This window comes from Halyomorpha halys, unplaced genomic scaffold, assembly GCF_000696795.3.
Source record: "Halyomorpha halys isolate HHAL.00 unplaced genomic scaffold, Hhal_1.1 Scaffold51.1, whole genome shotgun sequence".
NCBI lineage: Eukaryota > Metazoa > Arthropoda > Insecta > Hemiptera > Pentatomidae > Halyomorpha > Halyomorpha halys.
The window spans coordinates 4,103,470-4,124,698 of record NW_027108122.1 but is presented as its reverse complement, the minus strand read 5'-3'; the positions used below and the strand labels follow the sequence as shown (position 1 = coordinate 4,124,698).

At 31.3% G+C, this 21,229-nt stretch overlaps 1 protein-coding gene across 2 annotated transcripts; it reads left to right on the top strand.

The window, feature by feature from the left end:
• The first annotated feature begins 511 nt into the window (after positions 1-511).
• Positions 512-20,914, top strand: LOC106691297 (alpha-glucosidase). Of its 2 annotated transcripts, XM_014437029.2 has the most exons (7): positions 512-651; positions 8,071-8,212; positions 11,664-11,765; positions 13,828-13,952; positions 17,808-18,959; positions 19,124-19,353; positions 20,542-20,914. In XM_014437029.2, the coding sequence occupies exons 2-7, from the start codon at positions 8,071-8,073 to the stop codon at positions 20,765-20,767; spliced, it is 1,977 nt and encodes a 658-aa protein (XP_014292515.1). In that variant the 5' UTR covers positions 512-651; the 3' UTR covers positions 20,768-20,914. The 2 variants fall into 2 exon arrangements, with proteins under 2 accessions (XP_014292515.1, XP_066902635.1); XM_067046534.1 differs by lacking the exon at positions 11,664-11,765.
• Positions 20,915-21,229: the final 315 nt, after the last annotated feature.

Below are 21,229 nucleotides of genomic sequence, written 5' to 3'. Positions count from 1 at the left end.
ATACCGAATAGTAGAATTGTCGAACAATCAAATAAGAAATGAACGTACCATGAAAAAAAATAAAAACTGGTATAACTAAGGATGGTTGAGACAGAACACAAGTATTTTTCCATGACGCCCCCTCTTTTAGAAGAAATAATCAACAATACCATTACCCTCTCTCTAGACAAGTGATTCCCAAAGTGGTCGCCACGGCTCCCCGAGTGGCCGCGTTGCCGTCATAAGAACGTCGTGAAATATTCAGTTAAACAATTCAGCAATTTTCTTGGAATTTCCAATTCTCGAATTTTTCCGGAATCCGGAATTGAAGTCACAATTTCTTGTCAATCGTAGAGGTCCCGCATCCAGCTCCTTTTTGGCTTCTTAGAATATTTTAGAAATGCCGGATATGTTAAAGGGATTTTCGAACAATCTAACTAGGTTTACATTCGCTATAACTAGCTGAAACAAAAGAGCTCCTTGGGAACCGAAAACAATGAGTGCTGTGTCACATTCAAATGTTGGCGGGGCCAGCTGACTGAATCGATTGGAAGGTCGGGAAGATGGCGGGTCGTTGAGTCAGTCTGCTCCTAACAGTTGGCTCTGTAAAGACCATCATGATGGTTTGACGTCCCGGCCCGTCCCTCGAAGTATCTTCAACCGGCATCAGAGGTTAGATGTAGTTATTTTTTCCTGGCTTTATGACCCTCCAAGGTCCTTGTTTGGTTTATCTAGCTTTGTGGCCTCATTCTATTTATAGCACTGTAACGTGAGCCTACATGTTCCTTGTCAAATGTTGTGTTTGGTACCATCATAGAAATAAATAGGTCTTCGTGGGGTATTATTGTGTGTAAATTTACTGGTATAGAATGTGGAATAAATTTAGACAAGATTGGCCCATCGCCATATCAGAAAATATATACAGGAAATTTAATGTTACAATGAACCCTTAAACAGACAAATGTATTGTTCTTATTTATTTCTATGATTGAAAACAATTGTTGGGTTGAAAACAAGTAATGATATATATATCATCATATCATTTATATCATCACTAACGCTGTTAACATAACACTATTATTTTTTTAATATTACTTTTATAATTCTACTGTTTTGTTAATTTAAATGACACCCTTTATTTAACTTTTTTTTTAACATCCTCATTATGTATTGAATCCTGCCTTATCATGATTTGTTGTTATATATAGGTGTGTATATTTTTAGTAACGAACAAAACTATAAGTTAATATCTTAGTAAATTACTTCTTCAAAACACTAAATTTATTTAAATACTTAAATGTTGACTTCTATAAAAAAATATATATGCAAATTTTCAGTCATTTGTACCATAAAAATTAAAACAGCTATTTTGTCATGGATATGGTATAGAAGAGCTCGATACTAAAACTCCCGTCACATAACATTTACAAATAATTACACAAATTATTTTCTCCCACACTTAACGCGGAAACGTATTTCTCTTTGTCCGAAAAGCTTACAAAACATCTAATTAATTCAATTAATTAACGAGTTATGTATTTTTTCTTGGTTTTCGCATATAACTCCAAAACAGTGAATCCTAGCGAAAAATGTCATCAAAACAAACAAATCAGCATTAAATTTTGCATCGATTGAGCACCACAACTTATTAATTATGTGTCGTAAACCATAAACATTCGAAAAAGGAGAATGAATTATTTTGCCAAAAACTGAAGATACAAAGACCCTAAAACGGTTACTTAGCTGGGTCATGTTTGTTTTCTATCCTATTAATTGTAAACAATAGCCATGGTGAAAAAGTTATAATGAAATAAAATTTAATTCTTCGTCGAATGAGGAAATGGTATGGTCATAAGGCGCCTGTTTACATATGATAGTACTTCTTATCAACTAAGGAGAACAGGGAAAATGGTTAACGACCAAACCACTCGACCGAATTATTTCTTTATGGTACTCATACAACGCAAAAATTGATTTTCTTTAATTTATTATATTATATATTTTTCGACAGGATCCACTGTTTAGGCGTTATTGGCAAAAAAAAATGCAAGAAATACCTAATTCTTCATTCGTTGCTTTATCAATTAGCTGTTTAATAAACGTTCCTTCGCCTCTAGAAATATCTCGCAAACGTAAACAGGGGCTAATATTTTAGCAAATTTAATTCTCTTTAAATATTGTTTTATTAGATTTTCTAATGTAATAAATAGTTTCAACGATGTATGTAGCGCCGATTAAAAAATTAATTTTTTTTTTGTTTAACATTCTGAAAAATCCACCATTTTCAATTTTCCTAACTATACTTGGCAGACTCATAAATTCTGACTAGTAATTGTACATAGTTTTCATTAAAGAAATAAAAAATGGAGGTGAAATACCTGATTTTTTTTTATCCACCAATAGTAACAGTACTTCAGATCAGCTATCAGGCCAAGGAACAACAAGCCGGTGGATTGCGATTATACCACTTGACCGAATTTGCATAGCGAATGGTATGACATTGGGTATGGCCATGATGCGGAATTTAATTTATTATATGATAAATGTTTTGATAGGAGCCACCGTTTAGGAACTATTGGCAAAAAACCAAAAGAAATACCTACAATTTGGTTATTCATTATTTTTCGAACTATTAACCGTATCAGAGTCTCTATTAAATGTAATAGACGAAAAAAAGTAAAATGACCTACTTCATTACTATATTAAGATAATTAGGTAGTAAGTAAGAGTTTTAGGACCGCCAAAATGATGCTTGCGTGTTAGGTATAGTAAAAAAGATTTTTATAATTATTTGCAGATGTATTTTTTATAAACTTTATATTTTGCTGTACTAGTAATTATAACTATTGCTATGGGAAGAAAATGGTCCAGAGGTGCTGCCAGGAAAGATATACAAACAAACAAAAATTCTTATTTGTCCCCACGCTTCAACCTAAATTTCAGGTCTTCTTCAGGGCTAAAAAAGTAAAACGACATATAAACTTATAATTCAGAGAAACATAAAAATAATAATAAAAAATATACTTGGAAGCATATACAACAATAAACTATGTAGATAGTTAATACTAATAAAAGATAAAATATAATATTGTAAAGGTTATTATAAAAATATGAAAATGTAAATGAAATATGTTAAGGCCCATTTTATCATATATTGTTTTCATTCACACATTTCATTAAGCTAATTTGAATTGTTTTCATTATTTTTAAACATTACTTGTATATTTTATAATGTTAATTCAATTATTCCTCATTAATATTTTCTTCTGTACCTTTCGTCATGTTTATTTCTTTATTTACATGAACAATTTCTGTTTTTTTAATAATTTTTTATCATTTATTTTTGTAATACTTACCTCTACATTATTATATTTCATTAGTATCAACTACTATCTACTTAATTTATTGTAATGTATACTTCCAAATTTGTTTTTTATTATTTTTATGTTTCACTAAGATAAGGTTGTTAAGTATAAATAACAATAAATTAAGTAGAGAGTAAATGATACTAATAAAATATTGTAGAGGTAAGAATTATAAAAAAATATTAAATGTAAATGAGGAGTAATCGAATTAACATAATAAAATATGCGAGTAATTTTTAAAAATAATGAAAACAATTCAAATTAGCATAATGAAATGTGTGAATGAAAACGATATATATATATATATGATACAATGGGCCATAGTACATTTCATTTACATTTTCATAATGCTTACCTTTCAAATATTATATTTTATCTTTTATTAGTATTAGCTATCTACATAGTATGTAAGTATGTTTTTTAATATTATTAATTTTTTTTTATGTTTCTCTGAATCAGGTTGTTATCTAGCTTTGGTTTTTCAGCTCTGGTGGGTGCCTGAAATTCAGGCTGAAACGTCGACACAAATAAATAAATTTTGTTTATTTGTGTATCTTTGCTGAGCACACCACCGACCATCTTCTCTTATCAATCTACGGTCAGCCATCAAGACCTCAATATAACGTTTGTTGTTCTTTAATCAGCCTTTGAGAAATCATCACAATAATTATCATACACTGCTACTTTATAAATTATAAATTTTATTACTGTTTCCCTAATGAACCAAATAAATATTCAAAATAATTGATTTATAATCATTAAATTGAATTCGAAGAACATTCTGCGTTACTGAATGCTTCAATACTTACTTCATATAAATAAGAAATAAATGGCTATGATTTTTTTTAAACATTTCAATGTACAAAAAAAATTTAAATATAATAAATATATTAGACACGACTGATGCCCCACTAATTCAGTAGTAATTTAGGGGTGAAACTTTATGGGGCATTATTGTGTGACCTATTGTTTGTATCCAACCTCCTAAATTCCAATACTCCGAAAATTTCACTTGGACTGAATATAATCGACTGGTAAATTTTCAAATTTCGTAGGGCTCTGTACATGAGTCAATATTATAGCTAATTTAGTTTACTATAACGCTTATCATGGATTTTTTTTTATTTTGTTTTTTTACAGTGTTTTATTTTTGAGGTTAATGAAAATTTGTCTGAAATAATGTTAGTTTTGCGGTTTTCGTGGATTGGTGCTGAATAATTACGTTGATATTTTCATTTGAATTTCTATTGGAAGCCGTCTTAAAATATACTCTATTCTATGGTCGAGCTTCATCAAGTTTTAATCTTAAATTCCAAATAAATGTGGATGTCAATATAATTTTACAGTTATATTCATGCCAGCTGCCTGTGAATTACAATTCAACATTACAACTTGTATAAATTAAGTTTTTTTTGAATTCGTAGAAGTGGTTTTTAAATTTAAATCATAAATCTAGATGAACATTCATTTGTGAACCTAGATATAAGTTCGTTTACAATACCTGATACGTTCCCTACACTAGCTCTCAGTAATGAAAATTTAAAATTTGTACTAATTGATTTTTTAATATAAAATTTATTGAGCTTAAAATATACATCTATAATGGATAATAACGAAATCAATTGTAAGGAGGTTTATGGGAGGACCAAAATAAATTAATCTATTACACTGTATTAATATTAATATATAATATTTTATTTATCTATTATTCACTAGTATATATATTTTGTTGTGGAAGCTCCTGAGAAGGAAGAAATTATTGACATTATTAAATCATTGAGAAACCATAAGTCACCAGGTCTTGACGAGATAATGAAATATGAAATGTGAATCCAGAGATGATGAAATATGGAGACAGTGATTTGTGGAAAGCAATTTATGATTTGATTTGGGAGATATGGACGGAAGAAATATGCCAGAAGATTGGACTAGAGCAACAATATGTCCTATGCACAAGAAAGGAGACAAGCTGACATGCGATAATTATAGAGGCATTGCTCTACTAAGCACAACCTATAAAATAATGGCACTGCTTCTACATAAATGAGTGTCCGATTTCATGGAAAATATTATAGGAGAATATCAGGGAGGGTTCCGGCCCGGTAGATCGACAGTTGACCAGATATTCACCCTGAGGAAAATTGCTATGAGTATAATATATACCTACATCTGCTATTCGTGGACTTTAAACAAGCTTATGATAGTGTGGACAGAAAAGAACTTTTAAAAGCCATGGTAAAGGTAGGCATTCCGAAAAAAACTAGTCAGGCTGGTAAAATTGATACTAATGAACACTACCTGCCGAGTTAAGCTAGGAAATTCGCTGTCACAGGAACTTTCTGTGGAGAATGGCTTGAGACAGGGCGATCCTCTGGCTCCTCTTCTATTTAATATAGCATTAGAAGTAGCTATTCGTTCAATCAGAACTAATCCATTAGGGACCATTTACAATAGACAGTATCAACACTTAGCATATGCAGATGATGTAGTCATTGCCGCAAGAACCCGAGCAGCATTAAAAGGAACATTCCAGTAATTCGAAGAAGCAGCATATGAATTGGGCCTTAAGGTGAATGAAGACAAGACGGTGTACATGAAAAGCTCAAGAGAGGATAAGGAATAGTAAAGTAATAAGGAATAAGGAATAGTAAAGGAATAGTAGTAAGGAATAGTAAGATAAGGAATAGTAGTAAAAGAGAATAGTAAAGTGTCGTACAGAGGCAACAGTTTCAGTTCTGTGAACCAGTTTAAGTACCTGGGAAGCCTAGTTACAGATGATAATAAAGTAGAGAGCGAAATATAGGCCAGGATAGCAGCAGGAAATAAATGTTATTTCTCACTGCAGAAAATACTGAATTTTAGAGCTCTCTCTAAAAGGATGAGAGTGGTCATTTACAAAACCATCGTAAGGCCAGTAGTGATCTATGGGGGAGAACCCTTGACAAGAAAAGCTGAACAGATGCTCAACTCCCGGGAGAGAAAGTTATTGAGAAGGTGGATATGGGGAGGAGTCTCGGAGAATGGAGTCTGGAGAAGAAGAAGGAATGAGGAACTGATATATTTGTACGGGGAACCCAGCATCGTGGCGTTAATTAAAAGAGCAAGATTAAAATGGTCAGGGCACGTTGAGAAAATGCCCGATGAAAGGATTCCCAAAAAGATGGTTTACGGAAAAGTGGACGTCCCTGGATCAGATGGTTGGACGATGTGGAGGAGGATTTGAGGCTCTTGAAGGTTGGCAGATGGAAAGAGAAAGCAAGAGACCCTGTAGATTGGTTGGCTATTGTGGAGGAGTCTCGGGTTCTTGCAGGACCATAGTGCCATCATTATAATATTTTGTTGAGTTATCTACATAATGGTAACTGCAAATAGATATATTAATGATAATATGTAATTTATTTATTTGATTCTTTTGTTGTAATCTTTATTTAATTTTTAATATTTACTAATATTTTTCAGTGGTTGAATCCAATTCTAACAGTGTAAAAGTGATGATTATAAGTATAAATTTTATCTACATTAAATTTTCCCTTTAAAACAATAAAGGAATTTCCCGACTGTCTAATATTCAAATATTGATTGGTAATAATAAAAAATAAATATAAAATTTAAATTTAAAGGTTAATTTATTACATATTGATTGATATTTTACTTGCATATTTATCAATTTAGAATAATATATTTACTGACTCATGTGTAATAAAATTAATAGACTGAGATATACTAGAATAGAAGCTATGTTTCGTACCAACAATTTTTGACTCAAAATTACGACACGAATTATTTATTTCCTTGTGCATAATACGATTGGAATAAAAGTTTAGCTTAAAATTTATTCAGAAATTTCTAGAAGGATTTACTACTAACCAATATTCATTAGACGAATTTACTAGAACATGCTAAAAATAAAAGCAGTTTAAGACTCGTATTTAGTCTTGTTTAAGTAGGTGACTTCCTGTTGTTAGTTTAGATATACGTTTTCTAAAATAAAAAGTTGTCTAAGAATAGCTTAATTTATATTATTTGAATTTCACAAGTTTCTACTTCCTGTTCAACAAACAACAAGACGTAGACAAAATGACAACCCTTTAAACACTCATTTTTAATTCAATAAACTAATAAAGAAAAACTTCCCTTCTGTAAATAAATATCTATTAAACGGAGTTGGGAGACCAGACGATTTTATTATTTTTAGCTAAATTTTGATATAATCATTCATGATATAGGTTCTGTCTACAGTTAGGTCACATGTTTCTATCTATAGTTATGTTTTGCGAGACGAGAGAAAATAGGTTAACAATAAAAAATGAACTTATTTCTGTCTTTGAAGGGGCTTCACAGAGTATGCCACTCAACCTGCATTTCAGGTGTTCTTGTTCACCCGATTTCGCTTGTTCTGAAAAGCCTTTTGACAAATACTCGCTTTGTTGATTGTTGCGCAATTTAATTTTATAAATAATAACGATATTTTTCAAAGAGTATTGGTGAAGTATCCTGGTACGTGAAGATGAATATTAATAAGAAAAATGTCCCCTATCTTGCTTGAAAACTAAAATACCTAAGTTCTCCGAAAATTATGTTTCACATTTGAAATTTTCGTATAAATTATCATTTACTTCTGTACTAAATTAAGAATTAAAATTAAAGAAGCACATCCTTTTGAAACTTTACTAGAGTTACTAATAATCTTGTCAAAGACACTCAGAATCATTTCTTCTTCTCTTAGATGAGCAGCGGAGCACAAAGTCCGAAGAGCCTCTACCTGGGGATAACTCCCGAGTTTCTCGACGAGGAGTCGCGATCAATCTGCCCACTGCTGACACCGTCCCCAACAGCTGTACACTTCAGGCATCCCCTCTCCAGTCCAGGTAATGTGTCTATAATTTGTTCTAATTAAACATTTAAAAGTTTCCTTAATTACCCAAGAGTCGGCTTAAAAAAATAAAACAGCTTTAAAATACTATCCAGGAATACTCCATTAATGTGATTATAAATGAAATATTTTAAATAAACAATTATCTGGCTATTATAGAAAAATAAACACATGAGATAAGTTGCATGCATCATTTTCTAGACGCACTCATGTCTCCTGTTGCTATACTGCATAGAAGTAGTTTTATTTTCATTTTTCTGACTTCTAAAAACTTCTAGCTGTTTTCTTTTTACATGTATTTAAAAAAAAAAAAAACTACCTACAACCCTAATTTCCTCATCTATCTATTAAATACTCCTGTCCTGTCATAGAACCACCTCTTTCAGTAATTCCTTCGCATTTCTTGAAACCTCCTTCTGGAACTAACTCCCCGTATCTATTCACTAATCCTCCCCTGTTCTTTCTTTTAAAGAACGTCTATTTCATTACCAACTTTATAGTCAAACTATCACTTGAATATAAATAGTGTGCATTGCTAAAACATTAATTACTACTATAAATTTCTAATTGCAACTTAAATACGACGCCTAGTGAGTCAGCGCTGTGGGTTTGGGAACCCTTCGGGGTCCTCGCAGCGTCATAACGTGGTTGCCCTTAATTGAGTAAAAATCTGGCTGTCGAACGTGATTCTGACCCAATTAACTCCTTGCACAACCGTTGTTCTAGTAAGAGGATTTCCACACAAAGTATTGCACCTCTAACCCTTCATGGGTTATGGTGGTACAGATTTAATTTCTTTTTTGCCTTTACGAAAAAAAAACAAATATTTTTGAGAGAAGCACAATAAATTTCTTTTTTAATTAAATTAAAAAGGAAAACACCTTTAAAAAATCGACCTTTAGTTCTCAACGATTCACATCTTAACTACTATTTAAATTTTGGTACCAACTCATCTACTCTTTAACTGCTGATTTTTTTAGAATCTTCGTGATCGTAGCTTCATTAAATTTCATCGTCGCCATTCCTACTATAATAGATAAAACTAATAGTAACCAATGCATTATTTTAGCGCGATAGACGATTTGCGTTGCATACAGTCTTCTTGCAAAGTCAGCAAAATAGTTGACAATCAATCTCATTACTAACATGCTCCGTATAGGTTGGTGCTTCATCATCAATAAAACATTTCTTCTGCCATAGCAAAGCTATATTAATCGCAGATTCGTTATATCTATCATAAAACAATATTTCATTTTGCCAAAAAAAACACATTAATTAAATAAGTTTATATATTTCTGGCTCTTAGTAAACAGGCCAAACGTTTTGAAAAAGGACTGCTATTGTTTAGTTAAATTTTATATTTTCAATTCTTTAACTCGAAAATAAATGAGACTATGTTACATATTTCCTTATTTTACATACTTAGCATTATTAAAAATACAAATACTACTACCCTTTTCCAAAAAATTCAATTCCTCATCCCCCTCTTCAAATGCATAACAAATGCAAAAAAAGAAGCTACTCTTAAACTGTTTTCTCATCATGACATCAACCCAACCCACCCATGAGAGTCAGAAAAAAAATCATTATTAAACAATTTAATTTAACAATGTTTTCTTTACTGAGTGGTATGAAAGATTATCTCCTAGAAATTGTTAGGTGAGTTATGTAACTCGCATGATATTAACTTTCATTTTTCAAACATTTGTACTGTTTACTAAGTTCCAGAGCTATAAGTTTATTTCATTACATTGATTAATAGAATAATAGATATAACAAATTTTTGATTAATATGAATTTGTTATGGAACATGAAACATTTGATTACTGATAAAGCTTTAACTTATTTATTATATATATATATTTTAAATTAAAAATTAAAATTGATATTGAAAAAGAATTTTTTTATTATTATTATGATTTTTTAGACGACAGATAATGTAGGTAATATTTTTGTTGTTGTTCTATTGCATATAAAAATTAATATTCCACACTATTATTAAATGGACAAAGATGTCTAGTTGTAGGCAGAATGTTAATTATTCTCATCTCGTTGCGATGATATTTATTCATGAATACAACTTTGTTTTTATCGCTGATTCATAATTTATCACCTATTGCTTCATTATTTTTTTCTTAAATAGATTTAGTATTAGAGGATTTTGATGTAAAGAGGAATGCCAGATTAAAATAATTTTGGTGAAATTATTATGTTCATTCAGTTTTTCTCCTGAATTTTCAATGGAGTGGGGTACTCCACTAAGAATAATGAATCTGTGATCTTCATTCGTAAAGCCGTTCATGTCTCCACTTTGGTTCTAATAAATTATAAATTTTATCTTTGTAGAGATAGTAGTTTTTATGATATTTGCATATGGATATGAATTAACGCTTTGAAAAAGCCGTAATTTTGTATTCAACTAACTTTAATTGGCAGACTCATCAATGTTCACTACTAATTATAGGTATTTTTCGTTAAAGTAATCGAAAATAGGGGTAAAATAACTGCCTTTTTTTTCCACCGGGTTCTTGTACTACTAGGAACCCTGAATCTATCTTCTTCAGTCATCAGTCGTTAATGTCTTCACTTAAGATCGAATAAATTACCCCTCAGTACCTTGTGCCATTTAATAAATAATATTTAATTCAACATTAAAATTAAGTTTTTTTTTATTTATTTATTTAATGTGATTTACAACTGTACAAATAATAAATACAATAAGTAAATATGTGGTATGTTACATTTACACTTGAAAATCTTGAGAAAGAACCACCCATTCGTGGTACTTCAAGCGTTAATTTAAATTAGAAGGTCCCGTGGACATCTTCTTTTCAGACACCTCAGAGGATTATAAGGGATTGTTTAGGACGACAGATTGAGAATTAATGGGTTATAAGGAATTTGGTATGAAAAGATGCAAATCTGTTTTGGGCCAAATCTGCAACGAATGGGATGTTAAGGTCTTTGTGAATGAGTTTATTTATAACGTAATAAGGAGCACCAAGGATTTTGGATTGTAAGGACTGGATACGGGAAGAATTTTATGGTTTGGTAGAGCCCAAGAGCTCCATATGTCCAAATTGGTCTGATTATCGTAGTGTATAATATTTGTTTGTAGTGAATGGAAAGTTTAGAGCGTTTGTCAAGTATGTGTTGTAGCAATCGAAATCTAAGAACAGTTTCTTGTCGTTTCAGTCTTGTATGTGGATTCCAAGTAAGTCTCTTGTCATGATGGAGTCCTAAGTATCGAATCTGTTCAACAGGCGTTAGTGGAGTATTTAGAAAGGATATTGTAGGACAGGTGGGTAGGTAGTGGTTTACGACAGAGAGGAAAGGTGATCTGGTGGGATTTGTCAGGATTTAAAATTAAGTTTAATTCTCAAAATGTATATTAATTATCCTTATTTTTCCATTTAAAGACAATTGTACACTGCCCTAATGATTAGGTTACGACCAGCAGCAGAGCCCGTCCAGTGGCGATACCGAAATCAGTAGCCTGCCTCCCGCCCTCTGCACCACGGCCGAAAAATCCCCCAACACCGAGACAGGTAATTGCTAATAATAAATAAATTATTTTGATATTTATATTCTATTTAAAAATTTTATTTATAATTAAAAATATATTTTATTTCTTCATAAGACCTTCGACCAATGATGGGCAAAAAGTAATAACAATTACACTTTACCGTAATCAGTAGTTCCAATTACTTTGGTCAGTTTGTAATTGTGATTTGCACCATTATTATAATTACGGTAGTTCATCTAGTAGCTGAAATTACTAATCAAAATTGTTATTTAATTTCCTCAGATTCATATTGGAGTAATTGGAAAGAATCGTAATTGCGATTGAAATTACTTTATGCCCAAAATTGCTTTCAACATTCTTTCCCCCAGCAGCTAGTTTGAAAATAATAATGATAATAATAACAAATAATAATTTGTTCCCTTCAAATAAAGAAAAAAAGGAACTTTTTTTTTACACCGGTTTTCAATTTTAGGCGCTTTTTAAATACTACAAACATTAAATACTATTGAACTATCTAAACTATTATCTTCCCATTTGAATCAAATACTTCAAAAGTGATATAGGACCGTCGCTCTCTGGGGGTCTTAGAAGGGCGGGTCCGGCAGGGAAGGATCGTCTTTTTTTGTATGTATTATTTAATCTGGTCTTGTGAGATTGTCACCACAGAGGGCAGTAGTAAAGGGTTTCACGCAGTTTTGCAATTTCAGGCGCTTTTTAAATATTGCTCGATTTAACTATATTAAGTCGGCAGTACTAAAAGCTACAGACCCTTACAGACTCAGTTAAGTAATTAATTAATGTATGAAGTACTAATTTTATTTTAATGAAGGGTACGAAAAAAAAGAAGAGATTATTTATATAATTAAGAGAGATTTTCTTCCATGAAATTTCATTTCTTAATCCTGAAATTTTAAAATTGTTAACAAATGCCAGACCTTTAGAAGTTATAACTTAATTCTATGAAACGATATAAAATATGGCCTGCGGCTCTCCCCAAACATCAGATGCACACTAATCCACCTTAAAATACCGCCGGATAAGACAAGGTCTAAGCAATTAAATATAACTTTATATTATATTTATATTTATATTATAGTATATACTAACTAATTTTTCCATATGAGGGTACAAAATAAAAGTTCCCTTAAAACATAATGAAAAATAAATTTATTATTTCATTAATGCTTTAAAAAAACGAAAAAATAACAGGGATATTAGGAAAAAGTTACGATCCCCGAAGGCACTTCTCTATCAGCAAATCTCATTTGTGAGGGGTTAGGAGGTTCACAAAACCTAACCTTAATCCCTACACCCGATCTACGCGTTTGTCATTTGCCGCGAATCCAAGACTTGTACAAATGCTTGGTAAATAAAAGAAACAACAAAAGTCAGTATCCACACGTTAGATTTTTTTTTTTTTTTACTTTTGTCGGGTGTTACATTCGATTTACTCTTTCCATTATAAAAAGGAACAAAATAAAAAAGGGAACGCAATATTACCAAATTAGGTGGTATTTGATAAAAATTAATATAAATGGTACGACATAACATATAAATCCAACTTTCATTCTAGATTCTTTATCAAATGTCTGTATCTTATATTTGTGCTATATCAAATAAAACATAAACTGTTAAAGTTAATTTACAAGATTTAAAATAAATTATTTTCACCGAATTGATAGATTTTTAAAATAATCAATCTTAAAATGGAGTTAATTATTTAATTAATTAAAACACAGAGAGCACAAATATTTATCTACTGGCATTCCTAAAACAAGGCTAAGTGAACCTAAAAGCTTAAAAAGCCAATAATTTAAGCAAACTTATACCAGCCAATCCAAATAACCCGTCAAGTCTAAGTTATATTAAGTTTGACAAACGTATAGAAGCACCTTTAAACATTACTGTACCGGTGGGTGAGACCTTTTTCGAAGTAAAGAGTGCCGGTCAAGTACCCAAACCACATTACTGTTTTGGGTATCATGATTGAGTGGAAAGACTATAAGCGTTAATGGATTCCTGTATTTATCTTTTAATTTAAATCTTTTTGTTACATTTTATTTTTTACGTTGAATCATATCCAGGTCGACTCATCACGGATGGTCTTGAAGGTTCATCATCATCTTCTTCATGTTCTGTGATGCAGGACAGTGGTGCATCCGCACAACTCCTCAATTATTTCACCCTTTCGGCTGACCCATCCGCTACCGTGAGTACCTAAAGTATTTCAATAGTTATCGCCTATGTAAATATATACATGATTAACCTTAAAATCAATCAGAAAAATGTTTTTTTCTTGTGTATTTCATCAGTTTATAACAACAGATATCAGTTTATCACTTTTTCCTTCGATTTATCAATTTTAAAATCAAAATTAAAATCTGTTTCACTACAACCCATCGAGAGTCAGGGGTTTACCACTATGTAAGGAAGTACTGTAACTAGACCAACGGTTGTGCAAGATTTGGTCAGAATCACTCTCGACCGCCAGATTTTTACCCAACTAAGGATACCCAATTTATGGGGCTGGATGGACCCCATAGGGACTCCAGAACCCACAGGGTTGACTCACGGCTATAAGCAATTTTCTGCCTGCGCTATTCGAACCTGGACCCTTGGAGTTAGTATCATCGCGCCTTACCACGGTGCCATCACGCTCTCCTTTTATCTATTTTAGGAGCTATAAATAAATATACTTCCAGGCAATCGATATCTTATAAACCTTTTTATTTAACTATCAACTAAGAAACGTTTTAAGTTTCATTTAAATAAAAATATGGTATTCCATATATTAAAGTTTCTAGTAATAACCCAAACAGAGCTCATGAGATAACTCCCATTATTATGTATACTAGAATGCTTTAAGAAATAAAAAAAAATTACTTTGTAGTTTCCTTTTCTTTCTTAAATCATACATATAATGTTTTAAAGTTCTTTAATAATAATAATAATAATAATAAATTAACCGAGATGTCAGAAAATATGCATAGAGAAACATCACCTTCACTGTTGTTTGCCTTATATTATATTAAAAAAAAGTTTAAAATTAAAAGAAGATATTCCATATATAGAAATTTCTTCTAGTACTGACATCAGCAGAGCTTGTGAGATAACTCCAATTAAATGTATACTAGAATGCTTTAAGAAAGAAAACAAATTTAACTTCGCAGTTTCTTTTTCTTGACCTCAGCTAATTATCCACTCATTTGAAGTGGTCTTGGTCGAACCCGTCACAATTCAATGGGTACCCTTGAAATATTCTTAGATTCGTTACGGAGTTTCTTTTGTTTGATTTTATCTCAGAATACTTAAAATATCCGTAAAACGAAAATTATTATTTAAATGTATTCATTTATTAAAGAATGGTCATTTAAACTCTTTCGTTTCATTTTTCCATTTATGCTTTATTCATATTTCATCGCAATTATTTTAGTAACACTAATATTTAAACATCAGGCTTAGAAGTAACTGCTGATAGTAAAATAAAACCTATCAACTGCTGATAGTAAAATAAAACCTATCAATCTATAATTAGATATAAACTCATTTTTATTTTGTAATAAAATAAAATTTGTATTTATAACTCGATATAATAATAGTAACTGAATTTTGGGAAAACGCAGAATATTTATATTCATTAAACTGAGTCGTTTGAAATTAAAATTGATTTGATTACTTGAAGTCCTAAAGAACACGAAATGCAAGATATTCCTCTGAGAAGTGACTAATGGTTATCAGAGGGTTTAATAGCAAAGCAATAGATACAATAGGTTTTGTAACATAACTATGGATATTAAAAATTTTCCGGGATACAAATTTGGATATAATGAGTTTTTGTATAAGGTAAAAGAGACATTGTCTCAATGGACTAGAACTGCCCATTGAGCATTGGTTCCCAAACTGGTTGCCGCGGCACCCAGGGTTATGCCAGTATTGTTTTTACTTGGCCAACTTTTGCATAGGTCATTATAGGTATAATGGCTTGTTTATACTATACGTCATCTTTGTTTTCAACTCCACTGCCTTTTTGCCGATAATGATATTACAGAACTGGTGCGCCTATACACCATAAAATAAATTGAAACTATAAATTTTCTTTCTTTATTTTTACCCTAAAAATTATAATTGTTTGAGGAAGATCCTTCCCTCACATTTTGAATAGAAATTCAAGATGCTGCCATCTAGTGGATATATGAAGCAGTAGGCTTTGATAGCCATCTTGGCCTCTACAACAAGCAAAAAAACAAAAAAACACAATCATTTTTGATTATGTACAACAAACTCAAGATGAGTGAATAATCTATCTACATTACATTCAGGTGGAGTGTTATTATTTCTTGTAACCCCATTACAATCCATAATCAAAATTAATGTGTCTTATAATTCAATCAAGAATAGAAGCTTATCTCCCTATATCAACATTCTTCATTTATTTTAAAATCCTTTAAATACAATGCACTCAATAAAATCCGAGAATCAGTCTTCATAAACATACAGTTACTGTATATATTGGTTAGCCCCAGACTGCGGTGTTTTAATAATAATACTTCGAGAGCTTAGCAACTTTACGTCAATCTATTTTTGAAGTATTAAAAAAATATCTTCTAGTTTAAAGAAACGTAAGTTTGTTGTTTCATAAAAGGACTGGATTCTCGTTATGCTGTATCATATATTTGTTAAATATACTGATTTGGTGCGTGCCTGTATTGTACAATCCAATTTACTAATAATCACCTTAATCACACTGGATCATCAATCTTAACCATTAAGTATTTAATTCATAATAACAGGTACGGAACGTCAAAAAAAAAATCGAAAACAATACTTCGTAATTACTTGTTTTTCCTTTGTTGTGCAATATTAAAATATGGCATGTCCATTTAGACATTGCTGATAGGGATAAGAGAACACATTCACACAATATTTACAAATTTATATAAATTAAACGATCACAAAACTAAAATAATAAATAAAAAGTAAAATATTAAATAAAAGCGAAACATGTTGAAGGCATTATTATTACTTAATGAAATAAAAATAAGAAAATATATTTATTTAACAACGTATTTCGCTTGCGACTTGTTTACTCTGTGAATGGGCGTTTTAACAGAACTTAAAAATTAACCAGATAAATTGGAAGATTATTGATTGACCGTGTGTATAGATGAATGGAATATGGTCCGGGTGCGGTAAAAAAAAAACTCAAATAGTAGATAATTATACTATTTTATTGAGCCAACGTTTCACCCCACGTTGCAGGGCTTCGTCAGGGCTATTTTATACAAACATTATTTGTATCTTTTTTAGCCCTGACGAAGCCCTGCAACGTGGGGCGAAACGTTGGCTCAATAAAATAGTATAATTATCTACTATTTGAGTTTTTTTTTACCGCACCCGGACTATATTCCATTCAACCAGATAAATATATTTCCTAACGTGCTTAAAATAACCTTTAGATCAGGTTGTCCAAGCTTTCGGATTCAAAGAAAAAGGAGGCTACGTAGAATCAAAACATTCTTAGAAGTGATTGCGATCTTAATTCCAGTAAATTACTCTGTCTTTTCCTGGTTTGGCTGGTAGGTTTTATTGGTTAGGTTTATTGTTTCCTTATACTCGTTATAAAGAAGAAAAACATTTTTTTTAATATGGAAGAATTCTGTCATTTTAGAAAATAATTGGGGAGGGATAAATGATAAAGAAAAAATGCTACTGCAATTAAAAATACAAAATTACTATTTACACAGAAAAAATTTACAATATTTCTTTTAATGGAAATGTATTGTAAAAATCTAATTTTAAAAAGTTCTACAAAAAAAAAACAATAAAATAAAATCTAATTACCTAAATGTTAATGTTGCGTTAGTTTCATAGTAATTTTAACGTTCAAATTACTAGCGTATTAAGATTATATTGGCCTTATATCCTACTTCAATTTTAACTTATTAATTAACCGCGATTCTGTCATACTAAAATTAGCATTATTACTTCAGCCATTTTATGTACTTTTATGAATGCGTTTGGTGGCATCAATCAACCATGCAATCATAATTATTTTTGTTTACAGGAGAAAGGAGGCATAAAATCCGTAGTAAACTTACTGGGTCTGAGTAAACAAGCACAAGAATACAGTTTCGTATCCTGGAACTGGGCTGTGATCAGGCGATGGTGTTTCTGGGGTGTGATGTCACTCGTTGTCGCCTGCATCTGCATTATTATAGGTTACATATCCACCATACCCCGCCGGTGCGACCCTTCGAGATCCTGGTATCAAGGAACTCTTATCTACCAGATATTCCCACCCTCATTCCAGGACACCGATGGTAACGGGATGGGTGATCTCAAAGGAATTACATCAAGGATCGGGTACCTTGACAGGCTAGGCGTCAGAGGAGTAAGGCTGAGCTACATCTTCCCATCTCGATCGTATCCTGAACACTTCCAAAATCCAGATAACCTCACTCAGATAGATCATAGCATTGGTACATTCAAAGATTTCGAAGTAATGATAGAAAACCTTCACCGGCGCAACATATCTGTCGTATTGGACATACCACTCTTCCCTTTTTTCGATCGGTTAAAGATGAAGAGCGATGAAGAGGAGCAAGAAGTGAAACATGTAATTGTAAATAACCATATCTTGGTAAGCACAACGAATAAAACCCACGGCTGGGTTTCCGAACGAAGCGAAATAACTGACGTACTATTGTTTTGGTTGAACATCGGAGTTGATGGATTTTATCTGGAAGGTTTGGAACATTTCTTAACGGATGAACTCTTCATTAGCCAAATTTTCGAGTGGAGGGCTATATTGAACAAATATAACCAAGGGTTTGAAAAGATTCTCATATGCTCCGAAGAAGTGGTCAAATCTCTTACTAAAAATATGCACACCATAGCGAATGCAGAATCTAAGCTGAACGTTGTCATGAGGTCATTTGACTTGATCAATGTACATCTGGATCCGTTTTCAAAAGGTGTGCCAAGCATAAAGGACAAACTTCACGAAGTCCAGAATGGTGTTATCTACTCTAAACCAGGATATCCTTGGGTTTATTGGACCAGTGGAGGAGTTGATACTCTTCGGCTGGCTAGTAAAGCTCCTTATGGTAATGTGACCATGGCTCTACTTCTTACAACGATGGTCCTTCCAGGGACTACTGGCATATTCTACGGTGATGAGATAGGGCTTCTGAACGTAGATGACGAGCAATTTATCGTATGTATTGAAATGTATATAAATTTCATTATTAGTCAGTATAATCATTTAGTGCTTTTATTTAGAAATGATTCTAGAAGTTATAAAACTAAGTGATAGTTTACAAGTTAACCTACGTTTGATAAATTATTGCATTTATTATTTTAAATGATGATTTATTGTAGGATGTGCAGCACTTACACCAGCTCGCTCCGATGCACTGGTCAGACTCTCCGAGTAGCTATGGGTTCTCACTGAGAAACATTGTACCCTGGATGAAAGTTACTCCTGCACGACTCTCCTTGTCAGCCACTCAGTTTATAACTCAAATGTCCATCATTAAAGATGCCAGTCCTGGATTATATATGAATGCAATGTGGAAGAATGACAGACTGATACCAAATTCCGAAATCAGGTTGAGTATTTATGTATTATTTTTTGATATACTTCTGTATTGTTTATTTTGTTTAAAAATAAGCTATATATTGTATTGCGTCCAAGTTTCATACAGTATTCTAAGTGTAATCTAAATAAACAACAAGCAGCAGACCATATTTACTTTAAAACTTGTCTAATTATAACAAATATGAATTATTTCATTTATTCTTCACATGTTTTTTTTGTTTTTTTGTGAACTATTCAGATTTTATTAGAAACAAGACAGCAATGACTTTGCTACTCATATCTATTTACTGTTAGAATGAAAGACTAAATCTGCCTACACTAATCCCTTTCTTTATTTTATTACACTTAAAAATTAATAGTTGCTGCAAGACTAAATATCCTTCTGTCTTAAAACTACCTAGATCACAGATTAAGTTGTTTCCTTTTAAAATTTATTTCTTTTTTTCATTTCATTATTTGGCAAGGATATTAAGCAGCATTCTAAAACAAGAAATATGTGTTCATTTATACATGGAAAGAGAACCGGGAGAAAAATCTAATAAATTAGTCTTACTGATGCTGACACGGTTAATGATAATGACACCAATTACGGTCAATAATTTGGTCATTTATAATCAATGTATATTTTTTTCAAACTATAGAAAATATACAAAAGTTCCAATATCTTAGGTTTAAATGCCATAATTTTGTATGTAAAATACTATAAAAGCATCATTTTTGGTATATTTTGATTACATTTGTAAAAAGAAAAAAATTCCATTATGGTACAAAATTTTCTTATAACTAATATCAGTTGCTCTTTTCTGAGCAAAGTCACTAAATTGATCTAGAGAGTTCACACGCTCAATTATACCATTCAAAATTTAACTTAAATCTGGAATTAAGAGAATAGGTAGTCTGAATATAACTACTAACACTAAATTCTTTGTACCATATACAATTATAATAAATTTAATTACCCTATAATATAAATCGTAAAAAAATTCACGTCTGTTTGGTTTATTTTGTTTGAGATTCATTATAGATAGGCATATACAAATTCTGATGTTAGCAATGCACAGTAAATGTTTATATTGAAACTATTGCTTTCTTTTTTTTCTTTAAGCTTATCTAATATTTATTTTTAAACTTATCTAATATTTTTAAATTTAAATATTTATAAAATTTAAAATCATTATACTGATATACTCCATTGTAGGTACATTGATGAAAATGTTCTACTGCTTGAAAGGAATTATCCAAGAAGGCACACATTCCTCCTAATGGCCAACATAGGAAAAGAAAAAGTTAATAAAGATTTCTCATCTCACTATTACGGTGGTGTTCTGATTCTTGACACATCTGGAGGAGCTGAACGCTATGCCACATTCCAAGATACACAATTAGTTCCTGGACAAGCTATTATAGCCAAGTTGGATAAATAATTAAGAGGATAACAGTAGCATCCTTTATTCCTATTTTTCGAACATAATTTAATGAATGGACGTAAACAGTATTTTTTTAAAAGAATGATAAATCTCAGTATTAAGAAAGGTTGTCATTGTTTTGAGTAAAATTGAATGCACTTTCATTTAACAGTACTTAAACATTGGTAATTGTTTTCTCCCTTTGATGTTTGATTATGTTGTTGAAAAAGGAAGGAAATATTTTTGTAATTATTTACCAAATATTACATCAGAGATATCAAAAGTGTATTGCTGAAATTAAAGTAACATATAATTATTCTCAAATTGTATTTATTTACATAATTGAGCCTCAAAATTTGTTTCTGGACCCTATATTGTCATGAAATAATTAATTTAATTCATTTCCTATAATTATATTATATATATGTATGTCTCTCTCTCTCTCTCTCTCTCTCTCTCTCTCTCTCTCTCTCTCTCTCT